This window comes from Montipora capricornis, chromosome 14, assembly GCF_036669925.1.
Source record: "Montipora capricornis isolate CH-2021 chromosome 14, ASM3666992v2, whole genome shotgun sequence".
In the NCBI taxonomy this organism is placed as follows: Eukaryota; Metazoa; Cnidaria; class Anthozoa; order Scleractinia; family Acroporidae; genus Montipora; species Montipora capricornis.
Window position 1 is genome coordinate 28779565 of NC_090896.1, and position 22500 is coordinate 28802064.

At 41.0% G+C, this 22500-nt stretch overlaps 2 protein-coding genes across 3 annotated transcripts in view; both read left to right on the forward strand.

The window, feature by feature from the left end:
* Nucleotides 1-2166, forward strand: part of LOC138032927 (thioredoxin domain-containing protein 5-like) — a 19755-nt gene extending 17589 nt beyond the window's left edge. The window contains exon 12 of one of the 2 annotated variants that reach the window (XM_068880652.1): nt 1277-2166. In XM_068880652.1, coding sequence (XP_068736753.1) covers nt 1277-1396 — 120 coding nt within the window. In that variant the 3' untranslated portion in view covers nt 1397-2166. The remainder of the gene's footprint in view (nt 1-1276) is intronic. The other variant, XM_068880653.1, reaches the window with a different exon arrangement.
* Nucleotides 2167-5456: 3290 nt separating this feature from the next.
* On the forward strand, nt 5457-14757 carry LOC138033842 (uncharacterized). Its single transcript, XM_068881703.1, has 2 exons — nt 5457-5746; nt 13783-14757. The coding sequence occupies exons 1-2, from the start codon at nt 5724-5726 to the stop codon at nt 14228-14230; spliced, it is 471 nt and encodes a 156-aa protein (XP_068737804.1). The 5' UTR covers nt 5457-5723; the 3' UTR covers nt 14231-14757.
* Nucleotides 14758-22500: the final 7743 nt, after the last annotated feature.

Below are 22500 nucleotides of genomic sequence, written 5' to 3' on the forward strand. Positions count from 1 at the left end.
TGGCAACTGAGATTACTAAATGGCGGTGGATAAATGTGAACTAGATTCGGAAGAGGTAACCAATCCAATCGCAGCCAATGTATTTATATATTATAATGGCGTTGAAATGGCTCTTTCTTTTATTGTTGTCATGGCAGATACTATTAATGATCAGCGGCAGTCTTTGTTTCTTGAGACTGAGAGAAGGAAAACCAGTGCTGTGGATTTAGGCAAGCCCTCTTGTAAAAGGAGCGGACGCGGGAGATCATCCCTCGATATACCACCTGCCATTTTGGAAGAATTGAGAGGGCTTGGGTTCACTCGGACTCGCATTGGTAAAATGTTAAATGTTTCTCGTTGTACGATTCACAGACGTGCGACACAGATCATGGTCTTCAAGGTCTTAGTACGTTTTCAGACATACTGTGCAGAACTTGATCATGTTTTTACAGAAGATTATATTTCCCGCCATGGACTCACCACAGGTCAATCCTCCCTAATTGGGCACCTAAGATCCCTGGGACTACGAGTTCAACGGAGTAAGGACAAGTCTAACAGGAGTGGATCCTGACAACAGTGCATTGCGTTGGGCCGCGGTAATATCAGAGACTGTCGTTCATGAGTAATAGTATCTGCCATGACAAGGATAACAGAAAGAGCCATTTCAACGCCATTGAATACATTGGCTGCGATAGGTAGGTTACCTCTTCAGAATCTATTTCAAATTTATCCAGGCTTAGCGCCAAAGGCTCCCAATCAATTTGTTCCGCCATTTTGTAAACTCAGTTGCCAAGCCCTCAATCCAAATATGGAAGATAGGTCACGTGCATTATCGAATGAATTTTGTTCGAATCATCGAATGAATATTTCTTGAATTATCGAATGAATTTTATTCGAATCATCGAATGAATATTTCTTGAATTGTTTCATTAATGGGGGAGAGAATCGAATGCGTATCGTGGCGAATTTATCGAATTTTGCTACAAGTTTATCGAATGTATTGAAAAAACTCAAATATATTTGAATTTTATTGTCAATATGTGGAAATTATCAAACGCATATACGCGACATCGAATATTGACACATTTCGGCAACCATACCGATCTCGAGTAAACCGACTTTCAACAACTCAGTCAGCTCCTCATAACTAAGTTAAAAAAGTGTTACTTTAAAAAAAGAAACTCCTACTATAAAATCACTCACCTCCCGTTTTCCCTAGAAAATGAAATATTCCAGCTGGTAGAGCAGATCTATTGTGGTAAATTTTCACTATATTAACTCATTCCACTGTTGACAGATTTCTGCATACCCCACCCTGGTACTCTTTAGCAGAGGAGTTCAAAAGCAAGAGTACAAAGGCCCAAGGGATTTGAACAGTCTGTATAACTTTGCTGTCCAACATCACGACGAATTGTAGCACACATCAAACACGAAGCACCAGTCAACTGACGGTGCAGATGAATGTATACACGTCATTGGCTGTTAAGCCTGGTTTTCACCATCGACGCAAGCATAAGCACAAGAAGCATACGCAAACTCAGTAGCTTGTAGTTTATTACATTAGAACCTTTTGTTGGAACAATAGACACTAATTAACAAGTAAATGCGCCTGCGTGTGCTGCTTGTGCAATTTACCAATAATACAATAGACACTAATTAACAACAAGTAAATGCGCCTGCGCGTGCTGCTTGTGCTTATGCTTGCGTCGCTAGTGAAAACCAGGCCTTAAAGTGTCAGAGAGACCTCTTGCCAACCGAGCTCGTGGGCCGAGCTACAAGAAATAGCCTGTGCTTATTCTAGTTTAATATATTTCCGGTGCAAAGCACAAGAACATTTAATTTAAGCCTCAAATAAAACAAGGAGATTAACTTACAGTTCGTCCTGAGAAAGTAAGGTTAGTAAAATAGTTATTAGGGGCCTTAAAAGCTACGAGAACGTTGTCTAAAAATATTATTTTCCGTTACTCGTATAATTTTGCGAACACTCTAAGTCGTTTGGCTTGAAAAGTGTGAGAGAGAAAATTGAAAATACGTCGTCAGGTCCTCTCGTCCTCCACATGACCTGAATCATTGATCATTTCACGTCGTTGTCAAGACAAGAACGGGAAAGAAATGTTTTAAAATGTAAAATGCACGTGCAGGGCGTGCAGAACTATTGTTTTTGCTAATTAAACCTATCGTTTTGTGGCATTCGCGTAGCCGTCTTCGTCTTCCTTGCTTAAGGTCCCAATTTATATCTTTTTGTGATCAAATTGCACGGAAAAGCATAACATGAAGTCAAGCTTTGGCTTTGGTGTAGAATATCATTATGGCCTGGTAAATAATGGTAATTGAACTGAGTGGAGTGCAGTTTGGTCTGAAATCACACGAGTGATTTCAAAATCGAACGAGCACGAAACGCGTGTTCGATTTGAAATCACAAGTATGATTTCAGACCAAAATTGCACAACACGAATATCAATTACCACTTTATTACATCCATTTAGAAACCACAATCGCTGAAATGTAGGATTTTAGTCAAAGCCAATATTTCATTGATCTAGTTGGGAACAAAAGTTTAAAATTCACCACACAATAGTTTTCTTTGTCCTTCATTTTCCTGCAATATGATTGGTTACCTTAAACAAGCCTTGAAATTTGATTGCTTGTTTTGTTTTAGTTTTTCTCTCTCGTTGGCTGGGGAAATGGTGCGATTTGAGCAAAAAATAGTGCGATTTGGGAATAAATCACACTGCTGAGAGCCAATCAGATTGCAAGGAGTGATTTCTAAATGGATGTAATAAATTGACCAATCATCGTGCACGTACTATGTAAGAGAAGTTGTATTGTAGAATCTTGAATGTCGGTTTGGTCTTAAAATGCTTACACCAATTAATGTGAACTGTTCTTTCAGGCCTTAACTTTATTGGATCTTTGATATAATTTGTATTTGTCCAATAGAGCTTTCCTTAGCTCTAAATAATTTAAAGTGATACTTGAAGCTAATTGCAATGAAGTAATCTTTTGCATAGAATATATGTTATGGGAAGAATGTAGATCGAAATAGGCCTTTTGCAACAAACGATCACATGGTACAAAACCCGCGTGCTGGAGGGGAAGCTCATTATTATTCCCCAACTGGGACATTAAAACAAAGAGACCTGAACCAGTCAAGCTGGACTTGCCTTTGTTTTAATGTCCCAGTGGGGAAATAATAATGAGCTTGCCCTCCAGCATGGCGGATTTTGTGCCATGTGATCGTTTGTTGCAAAAGGCCTATTTAAATTGTCTTCATCTTAATCACACACATTCAACGTATTTTCCTACCCTTTTTCATAATTCACTCGGTTGAAATGAGAGAGTGTTAAATAATGTATCAATACATTTCTCTCTGTTACCGCTGATCTTTCCTTTCCAATGAATTCATAGTGGTTTCGTCAATCCCCCCCAAGGGTGAGGCTAAATCGCGTGGGTGGGTGGGTCGTGAGTCGTGTTTGTTTGAAGATAAAAAAAGAGATATCTATGAGCTCCCTCATGCTCGGTCCAAATTTGCAATTGCCCTAAGAGTTAGGGTTAGGGTTAAAAAGTGTGTATACATGACGTGTATACGTGGAGGATCTCGGACCCACGATAGACGACTTACGACCCACCCACCCACGCGATTAGACACTCTTCGCCCCCCCCCCCCCCCCCCTCAAAGTGAGAATTTAAATTGTTTAGTTGCATGTGTGTTTGTATTTGTGGTATAAGGCTGATTTGGCAACAGAACGGGAACATCATATTGAATCAAATTAGAGTAGAATCCAGACTGTTTCGTGCGCTCTCCCGTCGTCAACTGAGGTTCCCGTTCTTTTGCTAAATCAACCCATCATGAGAACTCCCTCCTTCCATAACTATTTGCGGGTAGCGGGAAATCAGGGGAAAAGTATAACAAGGGTGATCTTACAACACAATATTTGGAAACAAGTTTGGAAGCTACTGTAAGAAGAATTCCACTTTTTCTGCAAGTACAAATCACCAGTTTCGTGAGCCAAGGGCATCAGTGAAAACCTTTGCACTTATATCACGGGCACCCAACGTCAATTTTCGGAAAATATCTGTTCGGAAGACGATTTAAGATCCAGAATTTTCGGAACATTTGCTGAAAAATGTCTTGCTTGCCTGCCTGTCCAAGGATTTTCGCACATCTAAAAAATTGTATAATTGCCCATTTTTAACGGATTTTTACCCTTAAAAGGTCACCTAGAATTTTCGGGAGCCTTTTTTCTGGCTGAAATTTTCGAAAAGGAAATCCGAACAGATTTTTTAGGGGATAAAAATATGCCTATGTCTACTGTTTAAATACCAAAATACGTTTAACAATGCTATGTTTTAATGGTTTTGAACTACATTCTCGTTGGGTGCCCCTGTTATGTCAACCGCATAAATCACAAACTCAAAATATGAAATAAAATCACCACAAATCATAGCTGTTGGCATGGAGATTATAATTTCAAAACAGCATGCGGCCTGATTGTCTTGTTCACCTCAGTTGTTTTGTCATATAATTCTTTTCAAAACAAACAAATCAAGGTATGGTGAAAATGGATAAAACAGAAGGTGAAAAAGTGGAACAAGTGCTCAAACGGGGTGCAAAACGTACCGCTTGTTAATGGGAGATTCCTCCATTTGTGAGCCGTTTGTGAGCTCAGAGAGACAGCAATAGAGTGCACTGATGATCTGCTGTCTTGAAGTGTCCGAATCTGAAGACAAGGTAATTTGTTTCGGCCTTCCTGGGCCTCTTCAGTATGGCGTAGCTAAGATACTTGATATTTTGATATTAGTTTTTTCCCGTGAATCTTTCTTGGTAGTCTACGAAGTGACATTCTTTATTTTCTTCTCAGTTCGTCGTTTAAACCCTTTGTTTATTGTTGGCGATTTCGAGAGGTTCGTCAAATTATGAAAAAAGCGTGGACGAAAATACTGCGGATTGCCGAGCAATAACTAACATGGGCATAGCCAGCATTTTTCAAAGGGGGGGTCACACTGTGTCAAACAGAGGGTACTCGCGTTTTCGCAACCTGAATATTAAGCACTTAATGACTGGCCCCAAGGGAAACAGTGAGTTTTGTTTCCCCGAGACCGGTCTCAATGTTCCCCGAGGCGAAGCCGAGGGAAACATTGGGGGTCTCGGGGAAACAAAACTCACTGTTTCCCGAGGGGCCAGTCATTAAGTGTTTTGTTATACCTTCCAACTCAAAATAGATCAATACACAGATAAAAATTATTTGCTTGACGTCGGCTGGCGTACAGATTTGCCGCCGTTTCAAAGATGCACGACCTGATCACGTGTGAGTCGAAAGTTCAAGTTGTTGTTGCCCTAGGGCGTCATGAAGTTTTGTTCGCCCTACGGCGTCATGAAGTTTTGACCAATGACACGTGACACGTTCTCCTCCAATGAGAAAACGTATCTGAGTTGGAAGGTGTAACAATAAGCACTTAATGACTGGCCCCAAGGGAAACAGTGAGTTTTGTTTCGCCGAGACCCTCAATTGAGGTCGAAGGCGACGAGCCGAGTCGTCCACATCTCGTTCAGGACGTGAGATCAGGTGTTTTGACGTCCTAAGGTCAACGTGAGTATTCCAAACGATCTTTAATCATTTTTGAGCCCCTTTTATCTTGTTTTATAACACGGTTTGAGCAAAGCAAACTTTTGATCTGCTTTTTTTCGAAGGTTGGACCGCTGGCGCTATTTTTTTTTTCAAAGAGATTTTTTGTGAACGTGGATGGCAGCGGCGGGAAAGAATCCGTAAGTATAAGTGTTTATAGTACTGTGAAGATTCATCTATCCGGGAATGTGATAGTAGGCGAAGCATAAACTTGAATACTCCGGATATTTTGTGGACTTACTCTTCATAAGCTTTCGAGCTCTCCTGAGCTCTTGGTCACATGACTGGTGTTTTTGGAACTCCAAAGCCGCCGAGGAAGTGAGAACCCTGCAGGTCGCCCCAGACGAAGAACTCAGGTCTTATGATGTCTCAGCCCTTTTCACCAGCGTTCCCGTTGACAAAGCCCTTGTACTGATCCACAAGAAGCTCGATTCTGCACTTACCAGAAGTTAATAGAAAAACAAGAAACGAAAAAGACTACAAATCCTGGAGAATATTGGATATGGCCTGTGAGTAACGCCATAACCCACTTTAATGAGGGACCAATTAAAAAGGAGCATAGCTAGAGCAAGTGTAAATAAACTAAAGCTACGTGTAAGCGTACCAGGGTGGCCAGAAAAAAACCTGCCCCAAAAAACCCCATAGGAAAAAAGGGTACAGGAAATCTGGGACGGGCCAGGCACAACTCACGTCCCCCGCCAGGACTGTAAATAAATTACTAAAAAATTACAAAACCAGCAAAAGGGAAAATCTAATTCTGAATAAACAATCGCCAGTGAATACTAGAAAATACAAAATAAGACAATGAAAAACGAACAACAGAAACAACTAAATTGATTAGCGGATTTGCACCTCCAACCAGCATGGATATCTAACAAAACATCAGCTATTTTCCTACAAGCCAAATTGGACGCCGCACCAGAGTTCATACTGTGCGTACTGTACTTAGAAACTTCCTTAACAAGTGGCTTAATATGCCACTTAAATTCCACCCTTTAAGTGGTCATGGAAACACCCAAACTAGAATGAAAATGCTCCTTAGACTTGGCTTTCATAATTTTACGAACTAATGGGAACGCAGAGGAAGACTGCGGCAAAAGCTTAACCAACCGCTCGGCCACAGGACAAGTAACCTTGCCAGATCTAGCGAGAACAGCAGTGTGGCCTTCCGTGTGCTGATCGTTTTCATGACACTCAAAGAATCGGTTAATAAGGCCGCTTCAAGCCAAATCTGGGAACTTAGGATATCTGAAAGAGAAGAAAAAATATCGTGAAAATCAAACAACTACTGCGCCAAAGACCAAATAAACTCGAAGCACGCCAAATAAGGCTCTAACTATGCTAACTCAGGCTCAAAGCATGCCAATTCAAGCCCAAAATACGCCAAATCAGCGGATTTGCACCTCCAAACAGCATGGACATCTAACAAATCACCAGATAGTTTCCTACAAGCCGGATCTATGCCCGTCGTTTTCGCGCTGAGGCACGTAAACTGACTTACGAACACAAAATATAGAGACATCACGAAAGTGCTATATTCTTAATCTCGTCAACGCGAAAAAAGCCAGCAAAACCAACTTAAAAGGGTAAACAAAAAACGAAGATCGGAAAGCGAAGAGCTAGCGGCAAAATGCGCAGCAATCGGCTGTACAGTGTTACCGACAGCGGCTCCTTAGGCTGAAGTGGGCACGCAAGCATTCTTTTGGATCCTTCTAAAGTAAACCTTACTCAGAGGGATGGCTAACAGGACAAGCCTCGATACCAGCCATTGCGTGGCCCCACCTAATAGCATAAACGGCAGATTCTATAGAAGATACACCAGTGTTATTCTCAGACGAACGTTCAGCTAATTCACAAATAAATAATGCAATATGCAAAGGTTTTCCTGGATTAACGAAGACACCAATCTTCGACAAAGCCCACTTGTGCTACCGCAGCCAGCCAGATTTGTACTTCAGCACCGTGGACGGAGCCTTAGCACCCAATTGCAGATCAATGAGGCATGGAATCAAGTCACTCAACGAAGAATTGGTCAATGAGGCCGTTTCAAGCCAAATCCCGGAACTCAGGACATCTGAAAGAAAAGAAAAAATATTGCGAAAATCAAACAGCTACTGCGCCAATGACCAAAAATACCGATACAGGTACAAACCACGACGAGACCAAATAAACTCGAAGCACGACAAAACAGGCTCAAAATGTGCCAATTCGGGAGAAAAATTTGCCAAAGCAGGCTCAAAATATGCCAATTCAGGCCCAAAATACGCCAAATCAGGCTCGAAATTAAACACTATCCGTAACACGACCAAAAACTTACCCAAAATCCACACGCAAAGCTAACATTCTGAATTTTGGGCAACTGCGAAAAACGGAAGGGTGAGACTTATAGATCTGCATCTGACCTCGGCCTTCCAAAATGAGATCGTGTTTGGCGGGAAGCCCAAAAACCTCCCTGACGAACGACTCAAATCGTGAAGGTCCATCACAATAAAAGAGGCCACAAGGAGGCCGACGGCCATTCAGGAATAATCAAAGTCCCACGACCGGAACAAGCCGTGAGAACTCGAACGGCGTTCACGACGAGACCCACCGGAGGGCAAACCCTGTTATTCTCTCCACTCCAATCCTGGACCAAGGCATCATCACCGGTGCAACCGGGAGAAGCAAACTTGGAGTTGAAAAGCGGAAGCAAAGAGTTTTAATAGGAGGCAAAATGGTCGATCGCTTGGGGACCCCATTTGGCATCAACCAGTCGAAACACGGTTGATTCACCCGTCGATCATCCTTGTCAACGAACTGGCTTAAATGATTGGCCCTTCCGTTGAGCGACCTGGGAATCCACTGCGCTACAAGGCAATACCATGAGAAAAACAAAACAATAGATGCTCAGAGCCAGAGAAGACGGACCTTAGAGCTACCAACAGAAACTATTCTGGCGGCACTAAGATTGTGATTAAAAATTTTTACCTTCTTGGGCTATAGGTGCTCAACAAAACAAAGCAAAACATAATCAACGGCTTCACTTCGCGAAAAGTAGAACTTTGGACCCAAATCGTCGATCGTCGACCGCTGGCCACAGAGCCGTCGAGGAAGGCGGATAACCCTCCGAAGGCTGCGTCGCTCGCGTAGGAAAAAACAACAGTGGACGAATCACGGGGAGGCCGAATGGAGTAAACACTAAACGATTCAATGTAATTAAACCAAAACTTCAATTCCTCTAGCAGAGCGGGAGGGAAGCGAAAAGTGTGATCCAAAGCCGACCTAGACTCTACAGCTAAGTACATCTGCCTAGTCAGAAGACGGGAAATAGGCCCAACCGCCAAGGAAACCGAAATAATGGAAGTGGCGATCCTGGCTAATTCACGGTAGGACGATGAATTGATTTGAATGGCGAAAGCTAAAGCTTGCAAACTTTCTTCTTAGGAATCCGAAACGACATAGAAAAGGCGTCGATCACAAAACCTAGCCACTCGCCCACTTGCATCGGAACCCAGCACGACTTCCCCTCATTAACAAGGAGACCGGAAGAGTCAAGATCCTTTCGCTGAGCAAAAGCTGCTGCGACGTCTGATGTCCTATCGGGCTGACTGCCGTCGTCGAGATAAACAAAAGATTTATGCCCCATAAATCGCCAGCGATTAACTAATGGACGCAACAATTAGCGAAACAAAAACACGCACTGCTGAGACCGAAGGGTAAAACCGTGAAAGTGGAATACTTAAGTCCGCCGCTTAAGGGTCAAGCAAAACCTATAGATACTTCTAGTGTTCCGGAAAAATATCAACATTGTGGTATCCAGATTTGAGGTCCCAGGTAAAGAACCAATGCCCTTCCTGACGAATCTGCGAGAGCGAGCGAAGGTCCTCGTACTCAAACTAAAACGAACGAGACGGCAATAATCGTACCTAAGATCGATCACCTAGCGAAGCTTCTTGTCCTCCGCAACCGTCAAAGGGTTAACTCAAAAAGGAGACTACCATGCTCCACGATACAGGCATTGTCCAAAAGCTCAGAAATAGCACGAAGAACAAAGTCGGGATGCCTAAGAGCCGACGAATATTGCTTAAAAAACACAGGGCTGGATAACTGACAAAAGGAAGTCGATAGCCATAGGAAAAGGTATCGAGAGTAAACTGAGGAGCGTCCAAGGTGGATGCCCAAAAACTAACGGAGGAATTTAAACGGCCTTTAACTCCTGAACAAACAATGCCGAAACAAAAATCAATCCGAAAAACCGATGGACAGCAAAATCACACTCAGTGAAGAGTGAAAGTCCTCTCCTGTATCTAGTCGGGCACGGCGCGGGTTGGTCTCTGAAGAATCGGACGACTTTAAACAAAAAACACTAAAGGGGCCGAATTCCCCGCACTATAAAGAAATCAAAACAAAATATATATATATAATCAAACTGATAGCTGGCAAGGGCCAAACAATAAATTAAGCAAAAACGAAACTGTGGGTAGTAGGCGTACACAGACCCGAAGGATGAATACGAATGAACAAGACACTTATATAACCATATGCAAAATACTTAACACCGCTTAAATACCGGGACACAAACAGACACCATAATGCACCTAATTAACCGTATAAGATCGTGCAGAAAACAAATATCTGCTAAACTGCGTACCGCAGATATTTTTGCATTCTGCACTTACCAGAAGTTAATAGAAAAACAAGAAACGAAAAAGACTACAAATCCTGGAGAATATTGGATATGGCCTGTGAGTAACGCCATAAATCCGAAGGTAAAAACAAAGCAAGTCTAACGTGAAAAGTAAAGAAAACTACTTATCTTAAAACAACGCCCCAAGATCCTGCGTCCAAAGCGTCCTTGACCTTGTCTTAGGACTTTCCTTTCAAAGCGACGGATGCTTCGTCAAACTTGTCCAGCACTTGAACGGCATATGGTCCAGCTACCGTTGGTTTCCCTTTCTCTTACAGGTGTAACTTTCTCGACGCGCCCTTTTAACGGCTTGTTCGACCATGGAACCATTTTCCTCCAAAAACCGCCTGGCGAAACCGAACAGACGATCGTCGATAATCTGCGAAAGTTTATCAGCCAAAGCACCGATAGACTCGGCAACGAAAGACTGGATTAACTCGTTAATAGAAGGGTTGATAGCAGCGCCTGAATCGTCGTTAACAGTAACGGTCGAAACCGAAGACCTTTGCTGCTGCTCCTTGGGCATAGCGAAAGCGAAAGCAAAAACGAAACTGTGGGTAGTAGGCGTACACAGACCCGAAGGATGAATACGAATGAACAAGACACGTAAATAACCATATGCAAAATACTTAACACCGCTTAAATACCGGGACACAAACAGACACCATAATGCACCTAATTAACCGTATAAGATCGTGCAGAAAACAAATATCTGCTAAACTGCGTACCACAGATATTTTTGCAGGAGGACGACACCTTCAAGGATAGGACCCCCATGGCCCCCAAGGATGTTGTAACTCTACTCGATTTGTGTTTGAACTGTACATACTTCCTGTTGTTCTACCAACAGATCCATGGAGCTGCAATGGGGTCCCCAGTTTCCCCCATTGTGTGTAATCTGTACATGGAGGACTTTGAACAGAGGGCCATCGCGACGGCCGCGCACCCCCCTACCTGGTGGCGGCGGTACGTTGATGACACCCATACAAAACTAAAGAAGGCCTATCCCCAAGAGTTCACAGACCATCTCAACAGCATAGATGAAGACATCAAGTGGACCGCAGAGGAAGAAGTTGAGACCCACACCGAAGACAACAACACGGAGCGAGCCCTTGCGTTCCTGGACACGTGGTCCGTGATCAATGAGCATGGTACCATAAAGACGAGAGTCTACAGAAAGGCCACGCACACAGACCAGTACCTCAACTTTGAGAGTAACCACCCCTTGGAACACAAGAGGGGAGTGGTTAGGACCCTGGCCCATTGCGCGGAATCCATCGTCAGTGACTCCAAGGACAGAGAGGGGAAGATTGATCATGTCAGGACTGCTCTGCGCTACAATGGTTACCCTAGTTGGCTTCTGAAAGACCCTAAACAGCCCGCTGAGGAACAACAGCCTTCAAGTCAAGCTGCGACACTACCATCATCCAGCACCAGCAAGAAGAAATACCTGGTCGTCATGCCGTATATCCGTGGGTTCACTGAAGTCCTGAGAAGAATCCTGAAAGGCTACAATATCCCAGCCTACTTCAAACCAAACACGTTACGGCAACTACTGGTCAGGCCTAAGGACAAACTGGACAAACTCCAAGTCACGGGTCCAGTTTACCACATTCCATGTGAGGATTGTCCGATATCTTACGTAGGAGAGACAGAACGGTCGTTCAAGGCCCGATTCATGGAGCATAGACGCCCCAGCTCCTCTACTTCCGAGGTGTCCAGGCACATACACACTACTGAACCGGCACATTCCATCGATATTGCTAACGCAGAGATTTTGGAGGTTGAACCGAGGTGGTTTGAAAGAGGTCTGAAGGAAGCCATCCACATTCGGACTCTATGCCCTTCACTCAACAAGGACGGGGGCCGCCACAACTTGTCCCCCATCTGGACCAACCTCCTCAGGAACAGATAGAGGGGAGCCGCTCGGAAACCTTCGAATTTCCCGCCTACTTCCGAGGATGACCTCACCAACAACACCAGTCATGTGACCAAGAGCTCAGGAGAGCTCGAAAGCTTATGAAAAGTAAGTCCACAAAATATCCGGAGTATTCAAGTTTATGCTTCGCCTACTATAAGTGTTTATGTTTTCCTTCCAAGCTTTTGAGCCATTATACTTATTTAGAAGAACTATTTGACTTCAAAAAGGACAGATTAGATGAGTTTACTTCCATTAGAAACCTAGGCGTGTGAATAAAGGACATTGCATTGCATTGCATCTTCGAAGAGAGTTTGTGTTTTTGGATGGCGGCGCCGGGAAAAAATCCGTGATTGTTTATGTTTTCCTTCAAATCTTTTGAACTGTAATACTTATTCAGAAAGACTATTTATTATATAGATAATAATGAAATACCAGGATTTCTCCTTTTACTAAAAAATGATATCTTCACCGCGCGCAGTGAACATATCATTTTTATCTTTCACATGTGAGTATATAGGTGTCGTCATGGTAACGAACACGATTAGCCAGTAAAACGCGAGCTTCCTCTTCATTATAAGATACTATTGTGCTTTAATATAATTCTTCTCTACGACATTAACATTTTTATTGTAAAATTTTACATTATCATGATTTATTTTTCACAACTTTCATATCTTGTTTCGTGTTACACAACGTGCGTGTCTTAGCGGTTGGTGACCACTTTTTCATCCCTTCGGAAATGAGAAAAACAAGTTGTCTTAAATCTAGACATTTCATCAATATCTATATAATAAACAGAACATTACATGGCCGCTTGGGGATACGAGAGATACTTTCAGCACTTGAAGATAAAATTCGTAGTATCCCCGCACGGCCAGGTAATATCCTCCATTTAACTTTAAAAATGGAAGATTAAATGAGTTTTCTTTCTTTAGAAACCTACGCGTAAGCAATCGGGCCGCGTAGTTGAAAACAAGCGAGACAAGTGTTTTAAAATTAACTATCGAAATATGACTATATATGGACTCTTTCACTGCACAAAGCTTCAAAATTATAATTTTTTGCAGTTTCTTTTTCTTTTGCTTTTGACAGCGCTCTCCTTCTTAAAATTTCTAACGACGTTGTTTGGGTGGGCATGGTTTTTCCAAGAACAACACAATAAAAAAGCTTATATCTTCGAACAAATAAAATACATGTAGGTTTTATTAAAATTGTTTTCTGCCAGTATTTAATTAATTTGTTTATCTTGTGTTTAGAGGTCAGTCCTCAGGCGGTGGGCGTATTTCCAGAAGGGTTTATCTTCGAAAAAGATTTATACCCGATTGATATACAGTAGTGGTAGAAATGTTTTAAGCCCTGATTGAATTGGGTTTAAAATTGCAGTGAGAATAGAACCTCCCTATTAATTATAAACATTTCTTAGAGGGTGCTTCAAGAAGTGGGTTGTAAGGATGACTGAAAAACAACAGGAAATTAACTGTTTGTATCACTTCTCGAGGCCCACAATGGCATCTAAATACTTTTCTGAAGTACAGTATTCTGAAACATGGAGTATTAAATAACTTCCTGCAATCTTTCAAACACTTTAGAAATCAGTCGATGGAATGGACAGTGGAGCATGATGTGTTCCTCTGCAGGGAGGTCCTCTTGCTGGGTCTATTCCAATATCCATACCGCAGTAAAGAACGTGGTGATGTCTGGGGACAAGTAGCAATCAACCTGAATTCTTCTAATCACCCCAAGTTTAAAGTAAGCAAGCGTTCCGTCAGGGATAGGCTCACATTGCTGCAATCCAGATACAAAGAAAAGATAAAACGAGAGGAGATGGCTTCAGGCATTGACTGCGAGGAGACTGAATTTGATAGAGCCTTAGAGGAAATAACTGACAAAGAAAAAGCTTCTGAATCAAGTAGAAAAGAAGGTTCCAGAGCGCAGGTGAAGAAAGATAAGGAAGCTGCAGAGGAGCAGAGGCTCAAAGCAGTGAAACGACTTGGTCAGACAAACAACGACAGGTGGAAGCAGATGGTAAGGAAATGAAACCTAAAAAAAGTAGAAGTGGAAGTGAAACTTTGGGGTATCTAAGAGATAAGTTTCAGTCAGAGAGTCAGTACAAAAAGGAAAAGCTAGCTCTGAGAGTAAAGGAGCAGGAAAGCCGAGATGCTCAACAAAAGATCATGGTAGAACTTCAAAGACAAATGAAGCAACAACAAAATGAGCTATTGAAGATTATGCAAAAACAGCAAGCAAAGCAAGAAGAACAAATTCAAAGCTTTCAAATGCTCTTTTTACAACAACAACAACAACAACAACAGCAAAGTCAAGTACTAATGTCTGTTCTTGACAAGAAAAATACATAGACAAGAGACATTGTTATTACTTTTTCTCCAGGAAGCAGTTTATTTGTCTTTAAACTAAATGTAATTAATCTGATTTTATCAAGTTCTCATCAGTCATAGTTACATGTTCATGATGTGAGTTTCCTTGTTACTGTATAACTATTTTAATTCTTACAAGTTTTTTTTTTGTTTTAACATGTTGAAAGCACAAAGTATCTTGTAAACAAATTAAACATATAATAAATAATATTGTTCCTGTTAAAAGTTGCAGTTCAGTGAGTTTTTGAATAGAAACTGGCCTTATGATTCCTTATTACATTACTCATATATGGGGGAGGACTGGGACATTTTGGAAGGCTTTTTTGGTTTGTAGAGCTACCCATGAACAAATGATTCCTGAAGAAGGAATCACCACTAACTGTTGTAAGGCAAGAAGAGCTTGAAATGTTTCAATGTAATATGATTCTATTTATGAACAGAGAGAAAAAGGAGTTGCCATAATGCCATCAAAAGCCACTTAGAATGGGAACTGAGGGGGAAAAAAGGAAAAACTGCTTTTATTTTAGACCTTAAAGGGGAACTGAAGGCCAAAATAGAGCATTATTTATTTACAACTTTTTTTCTCTGGCATATCCGTCGTTTTTCCACCTAAAAAATTGTTTTTATTCCGATTTTCGGCCATCAGCATTGCGGCTCAGAATGGAGGAATCAGCGGTCATTTTTGCAGCGTATTACATATGATATGGGGAAGACATGCGAGAGCGCCCCATATCGTAGCCGTGTTTTTGTCTGATGTTTGTCGTGAATATTGAGTCCGCGAAGAAACAGCAAAAACAACGAAGAAAATATCTACAGCACCACTTGCTTCTCTTGATTACGAAATCTCTTTTCCCCAATTTCGGAACAAGGAAACATGGCGGAATTGTAATTACGGTCTCTTTCTCGAAGTCGGAGTAGGATAGTGGGATAGAAGCAATGGGGATCCACCACTTTCTCTTTTCCGAGTCCTTTCTTAGAGCCGTCTGTAAACGAGCATCGAGCTCTTTCTTAATAGCTTCAAAAATGTAAAGATTGGCCGACTTTTTGTGAGCGAAGTCCCCAAAGTCAGCGTAAATTCAATTCTGTCGTCTGCAAGAAAAGATCAAGACTCCTTTGAGTTCTTCATAACGTGGCTAAATAATCAATAAGTTAAGTCTGGATGTTTGGTATTTTGATCGAGAATTATAAGTCCTAAAATGAATTTTGGGGAGTGAGCCTGAGCGTTATTTTTTTGCGCTTTGTGCCTGAAAACTTGACGTTCTTGACATGTCCTTGTGTGGAATGCTAAGGTCGACAACACACCAAGAGAAGATATTCAAGGATAAGAAATATGAACCACTGTACGGACAGGTGTACTTTCCAGATGAATTTAGTTTGATTGAATCTCGTTGATCACCAAAAATGAATTTCACGTTTGTCTCACTGATTAATTAATAGTCATAAAGAGTTGTCTTCCTTAGCAAAACACTAATTTATTTGGCTTCGATTGTACTTGTTGTTTGTCCTTGTTTATAAGCATTTCCCTACCTGATAACGATCTTCTTGATTCTCTATAATTTTGTCAAAGCGAACACATCACATGCAAATAAACCTAACGTAGGAAGAATATTGTACAACTGAAAGACGATCGATGAAGTGTCTTATGCGACACAATTATATGCGATGTCAAAATTCATCCAGTAAATGATTCGGGAGACTTCGGTCACTAAGAGCCGAGCGGCCAAGAGAGGCCACAATCAACTCTTTTCACCTAACATTCTCCCAAAACGGAGCAAAGTATTGACAAATTCACTTGCAAATTGAAGAGAAATGGGAGACAGCGCACATTTGATAGAGAAAAACAATCCCTAGCTGCAAATATATTTGGTCAAAGCCACCCATTATTTTTTAAATTATTGATGACACCTAACAAGGAAAGACTAACTCACATAAAGTGTGTACTTTTATTCATCTATGCCTATTATTCTTTTCCGCAATTTTTGTCAATAAAATTCCCGGTACCAGGTTCGAGTAGTGGTAAGTGCATTGTACAGTTCTTTGTTCTCTTACTATGTTGTAATGTTGAGACTGAATGGATAAGAGTATGAATCCAGAAATCGATAAGATGATACGAAACATGAGATGCATAAGACAGAGCTGGGAAAGGTGTTTTCAGTCCTTTTTGGGGATTTGACCGACAACAAATATACACTTCAGTTATCCTTCCTATAGGCCTTTGAAAGAAGATAACAGCTGGAAAAAACAGATGAAGTTATTCCGCGGCAGTTTGCAGGCATTTAGAAGCAGAATGTTTTCTTGCATGTCTTTTTTATTACTTTTCGAACCTCATGATATCGCCAACAGTAAATTAAAGGATTTATCGACGAGTTGATGAGCACCAAGAACATTGTGATGTAACATGCTACCCAAGCAGAATCGTTTAAAGGATTTGATTTCCGTATTACTACTGAGCAAAAGCGCGGGAGATAAGTCACGGCGAAGGCAATATAAATATACAAAACATTCAGGGAAGACTTTCGTTCTCGGAGGAGAACCGTTGCGGCTTGCGCATTTTGCTGCTGAAGTTGAATGCGGATTTGATTCTGATGATATATCGTAACCACGTAAACGCGATAACATGCAACTGTCGTCAACAGAAATCCCAAGGAAAATATAATGGTGGAAACGAAAAAGTTAAGGTTTGCGACCACCACAGAAGCAACGACACAACTTGCCAGCCATATGGTGGCCAAGGCTCTTACAACGCGTTTTGTGGTGACAAGTTCTGCATACCTTAAATGAAGAGAAACGGCAAGAAGTCTGTCAACAGCAATGGCGGAGACATTCAGGAACGATGCGAACGCGAGAAGATATAAAACAAGGTAACAAAGAGTTAAAGTAAATGGACAGAGTTTGTCAAGGTTGTAGTTTTCCCTCAAAGCCAATATAAAAACCACTCCGAGCTTCATGTGAACGAAGAATCCCACAAAAAGATCAGAGAATGCGAGACTCAGTAACAGCTTCCTCAAATTGGCTGGTAGCGATGAGGCTTTCCACAAGGCGCGAATAGCCAGAACGTTTCCAATTGTTGCCACTGGTGAAAAAACAAAGTGTAATACGCACAGAGAAAACAGAGCCTTACTATAAGATTCAGCAATAAGTCGAATTCCTCGTAACTCGTAAACGCAGAACTGGTCGGCCATGGTAACTTTTGCATTTGTAATGATGTCCTGGCAAGATTATTCTCTATTTTAATTGAAGGGTGAACGTCCAATTAGCTTTTTTTTTTTCTTATTAGTTAACGAGAAAATTTATGCAACTCGCGCTTGCCTTGTAAATGTGCCGACAACCTGATTTGTGCTGTCAGCACGAGTTCGGATTTGGTAGACCCTCCGCTAGTGATTTTATAAGAGCTTCAAACTATGAGAATTCTGTAAAGCCTGGCTTTAAATGTTGACAGTAAAGGAAAGCTAAACTAGCTATTGGCATAAAGGCAAATGAAGTTGCGATGTGGCTCGTGCATGTTAACACAGCTGTATGATGTAACTTTCAATAGAGTTTGAATTTTCAGTGTCTTAACACTGACATTTAACAGGCTTAATTTAGTGGCTTTGATGGCAATACAGCTGCTTCCGAGACAAAAATGTTGTCTCTGAGGTGACCATGTCTTGGTCGTTCCATTTACTTCTTTACCCATTTGTACCTAATTTGTGGCCAGAATATTGTGACAATCAGTAACAAAACGGAATTTGAACTCAGTGTAGCTGCCGGCATATTTTGCTCCCTAACCACTATAAATTTTCAGAGTTGGGGTTTGCCGGGTTCATGAAATATGCGATGTGTTCTTTCTTTATTAATTAAGCAATAGCTCTCGATGCAGGTGAAGATGTTATAGTGTAGGACCTCCAAAAGACCATCAAAAGAAAAAGATGTTCCATGAATATCTCTTCCGTTGAGTGTTATGACCTGTGTTTTTGGGAAGTTGTTAGTTACAAATAAAATATAAGAAGTCACGTAAAGTTTTGAACTGCCAAAAGGTCTGGATAGTAGCAGACATATCGATATTTTGAGAAACAACACAACACTTTAAAATAAAAAAACATGTTTCGACAGAAACTTCTGTCATCTTCAGTTTAAATTGCAAAGTACAGAGTTGAATATATAGTATGAACCAACATGCTAATTAATTATAAGAACAAAAGGAAACATGACAATGTAAAATATTACAAAGAAAGTTTTAAATTAACATGATAAAGTTGATGATTAAGTGTAAGTTTCTCCCATTGAATATGAATGGCTTCTTTTATCTTAAGGTGGAAGGTGGTAGAAGCGTGATCTATGACGCTGAAACAGTCATTGTAATATTTTACATTGTCATGTTTCCTTTTGTTCTTATAGTTAATTAACATTTTGGTTCATACCATATATTCAACTCTGTACTTTGTAATTTAAACTGAAGATGACAGAAGTTTCTGTCGAAACATGTTTTTAAATTTAAAAAGTGTTGTGTTGTTTCTCAAAATAAGTTTTGAACTCGTAGAATATTTAAAGTCAGTGGATAACCTTTTCTCCAATCGATCACTTTGTCTGGTTAAAGAATAAACTAGGAGCAAACATCTCCCATACTATATGTCACGGCATTTTTAAAGACAGATCTATTTTTAGACTTCCTATCCTTGGAAAAACAAAGGATGTTCCGGTTCGGTGGCGCTATGACGTCAAGTTAGTTTCCTGTGATTGGTCATCGGGCTCCTGCTCCTGCGGCAGTCTCATTCACGGGAAATTCAATCTAAAAATAAATCGGTCTGTGAAAACGTCGTGACAGGAATATAGGGCTGTTGTTCGCTCCTAGTCATGGGTTCCTGCGTTTGCCAAAAGTCAGAGAAGCCTGTTCTATTCTAGTACATTTGTTGCTTGTTATCTACAGATATGGTTAAACGCCTGAAAAGAGAGAGGCAATCAAGTTAAAATAAGAGAATTTCATTCCTTTGTGATTAAAAGCGAGAAAGTCGCTTGAGGCGTGAGCCGAGTGGACTCTAGCTTCTTGAGAGCTTAGCAAACCTCCTAAGTGCAAATATAACTCGATAGTACAGGTTCATCCGTTTACTATATGTGATGTGACATCTCGTGACAGTTTGTGACGTCCTTTGTCTTCTTTGAATGCCTCTCGATCACTAACTCTTTGAAATGGCTTTCACTTAGGCTTGCAAATCGTTTTGCAAGTCATGCGAACAAATATCAGCTAACGCGTTGGAACACGACATTTTTAGTGTTTTTTTTTTTTCATAAAGCTGCGAAGAAATTTCAGCATTCTCGGTGGTATACTGGTCGGTCATTATTGCAGTTTGAGGAAAAAGTTTTTTTTTTTTGCCCCGGGGATGCGTCAGTGTTTTTGTCACAATCATTCACCTATGGGCGAACAGCAAATGGGTAATTGACAAAACAAAGTGCGCGCTTTACTTTTGTTGATATATTATAATTCATAGTTTTCTAGCTTTTTGAAGTTGTCTTTCGAAATGATCCCTTTTTGTGGAAATTTTGTAATAGCCCACTATTTGTAAGGCAAACTTCAAGAAGCTAGAAAACTAGAGAATAAAAGTGCCACGCGTTCTTCAAATTAGGATTCACTAAAACTGGAAGGACTATAGAGTTTTTCTATGGAAAAAACACCGATTGGAAGAAAGCCTAGAATTAGGGATTTGGCTTGTTTTTTTCAAATGCGTCTAATAGGCGGATTTAATGGAGATCTTGAAAAGGGGGACCATTGGATAATGTTCAAAAATAGACGATTTAGGAACAGTAAAGACACGTCTCACGATCTCCCAATGCTCATTTGTCGACCTGGAGTTTCTGGTCCTTTCACAAAATCCACATTTTAGAGTCTTGAAAAACTTGCTATTTCTTTGAGCTGCAGTTTTTAGCACAGAACAAAAATCACAAATTCCTTGAACTTTCAAAGCATTTTACTGAGAGAGCATGCAATGTTTTTATTCCCTAAAAATTTCCACAAGAAATCGCTCGTTGTTGAACAGTGTAAAACACGTCAACCTCCGTTTTCATACCGATGTTTGACCGCCTTACAAATAAAGCATTCTTTGCGAATTATTTCTTCATTGTGACGAGTATCTCAAGCCTTGTGAATCTAGCGAAGTAAAAAAAAAAAATATTAAGTTTATTCTTTCATGGTACAGAATACTGCTCTCTAATGATGATGAACTTTATTTTTATTTTATTTGGGGACAATAAAATTGGGTAGTCGCGGTGCACCTAATATCTAAGACAGATAAAGTAAATTACTTTATAAAAATTCGTTTTATGCAGAGCTACTCGGTTACAGGAACTGAGACAAGAACGGCAAAAGACCGCCAAAGAAAGAAGGCAAGATCTTGAAAGCAAACAGAGAGCAGAGAGAGAAGTAGGGAAATTCAAGACATCTTGAATGTGCACAAGGTATGATGGATTGTGCTTTTATTTCCATCATGATGTTTTTTCGAGCCGTTAAGTTAAGTGCATGGTACGAGATGGTTATTTTGAAAGATATGCTCAGGCAAGCCAAAATGCCTTGCCAAAGAGCAGCATGTTTATCTCAAACACCGCCAAGGACATCCTTGTCTCAGCAAAGAAGTCCATTTTTGTGAAACAGATCCTATAGTTTGATTGCAAATGGAAATGGAAATGGAATTTGTTTACATACGGAACACCTTAAGAGCTCTAAGGAGCTCGTTCAACATGGGTTCGTGCATTCCGGATCGAATTGGAATTTTGGCAGTGTTGGTTTCTGAGGGGAAAACCGGAGTACCCGGAGAAAAACCTCTCGGAGGAAGGAGAGGATCAACAACAAACTCAACCCGCAAATGACGCTGGGACCGGGAATTGAACCAAGCCACATTGGTGGAAGGCGAGTGCTCTCACCTCTGCGCCACCCTTGCTCGCCAAATGATTAACAATATTTTAGTTATTCTTTCATGTACGTCCGCCATGTTGTGTGCGTTGTCTTCCTGTTACTCCCCTTCGCTTACTGACGTCACAACCTGGCGGACGCTCCTCTGAGAAAAAGCCGTTTCACCGATTAATTAATATTACCAAAAAAAATTGCGTTGTGTAATCTTAGTTGTAATCTTGGTATTTCTACAGTTTCCAAATCTGAGGGGGTCATCGCATTCATCACACCACCACCCACAACTTCTTCACGTAACACCACACCTCTCCGGATCTGATCCAAAACCGCCTTGTAAAGGAACAGGAATTTGCCAGAGAACGGCCATACCGCCTTAGACTTAGCTCGGAACCCACTGGTCAGAGACTTAACCCAGTGGCAAGTAACTTGATTAACCTGAAGACATCCGATCACGACGGGTCTGATGTTATCAATGACGTGTTACCCATGCAAGCCCACACCTCGATCCCACACCTCGATCCCAAGCAAGTACAGGTAAGCTAATAGAAGTGTTCAGTTGGCATTTCTCCTTTTTCTGTGTCTTTTAAAGCTATCAAGACACCGGACTTGAAGTGGGTCGTGTTTATGAGACAAGTATACATGCATCACGCACTTTGTCAGACTCAAATCGTTCCAATTTGCTCTGAATAGATGCAAAAAACCGTAAAAGGGATTTATTCGAAGATCCTCTTCCAAAAAAAAAATAGATCGTATATTATGAAAGAAATCCAGGAATGGGCTTGTGTTCGTTTGCACTGGATTATTTTGCTCTCATTTGCAATGATCATTCTCTAGAGTTGTTACAATCCACTGTTCACAGTATGTCTCTCGTAGAAGGGAATTTTCCCTGACGTTATTACGTGGAACGCCGAAGGCATACCACGTCTTAAAACCGGGCTGGTGTCAAATTTTTTTTTTGTTGTTGGTAGTCACGAATGTGCATACCCCACGGATATCGAATTCAGCTCCGATCGGGTGAATTTACCTTTATACCCTTCAGTATATCCCAACTTCCC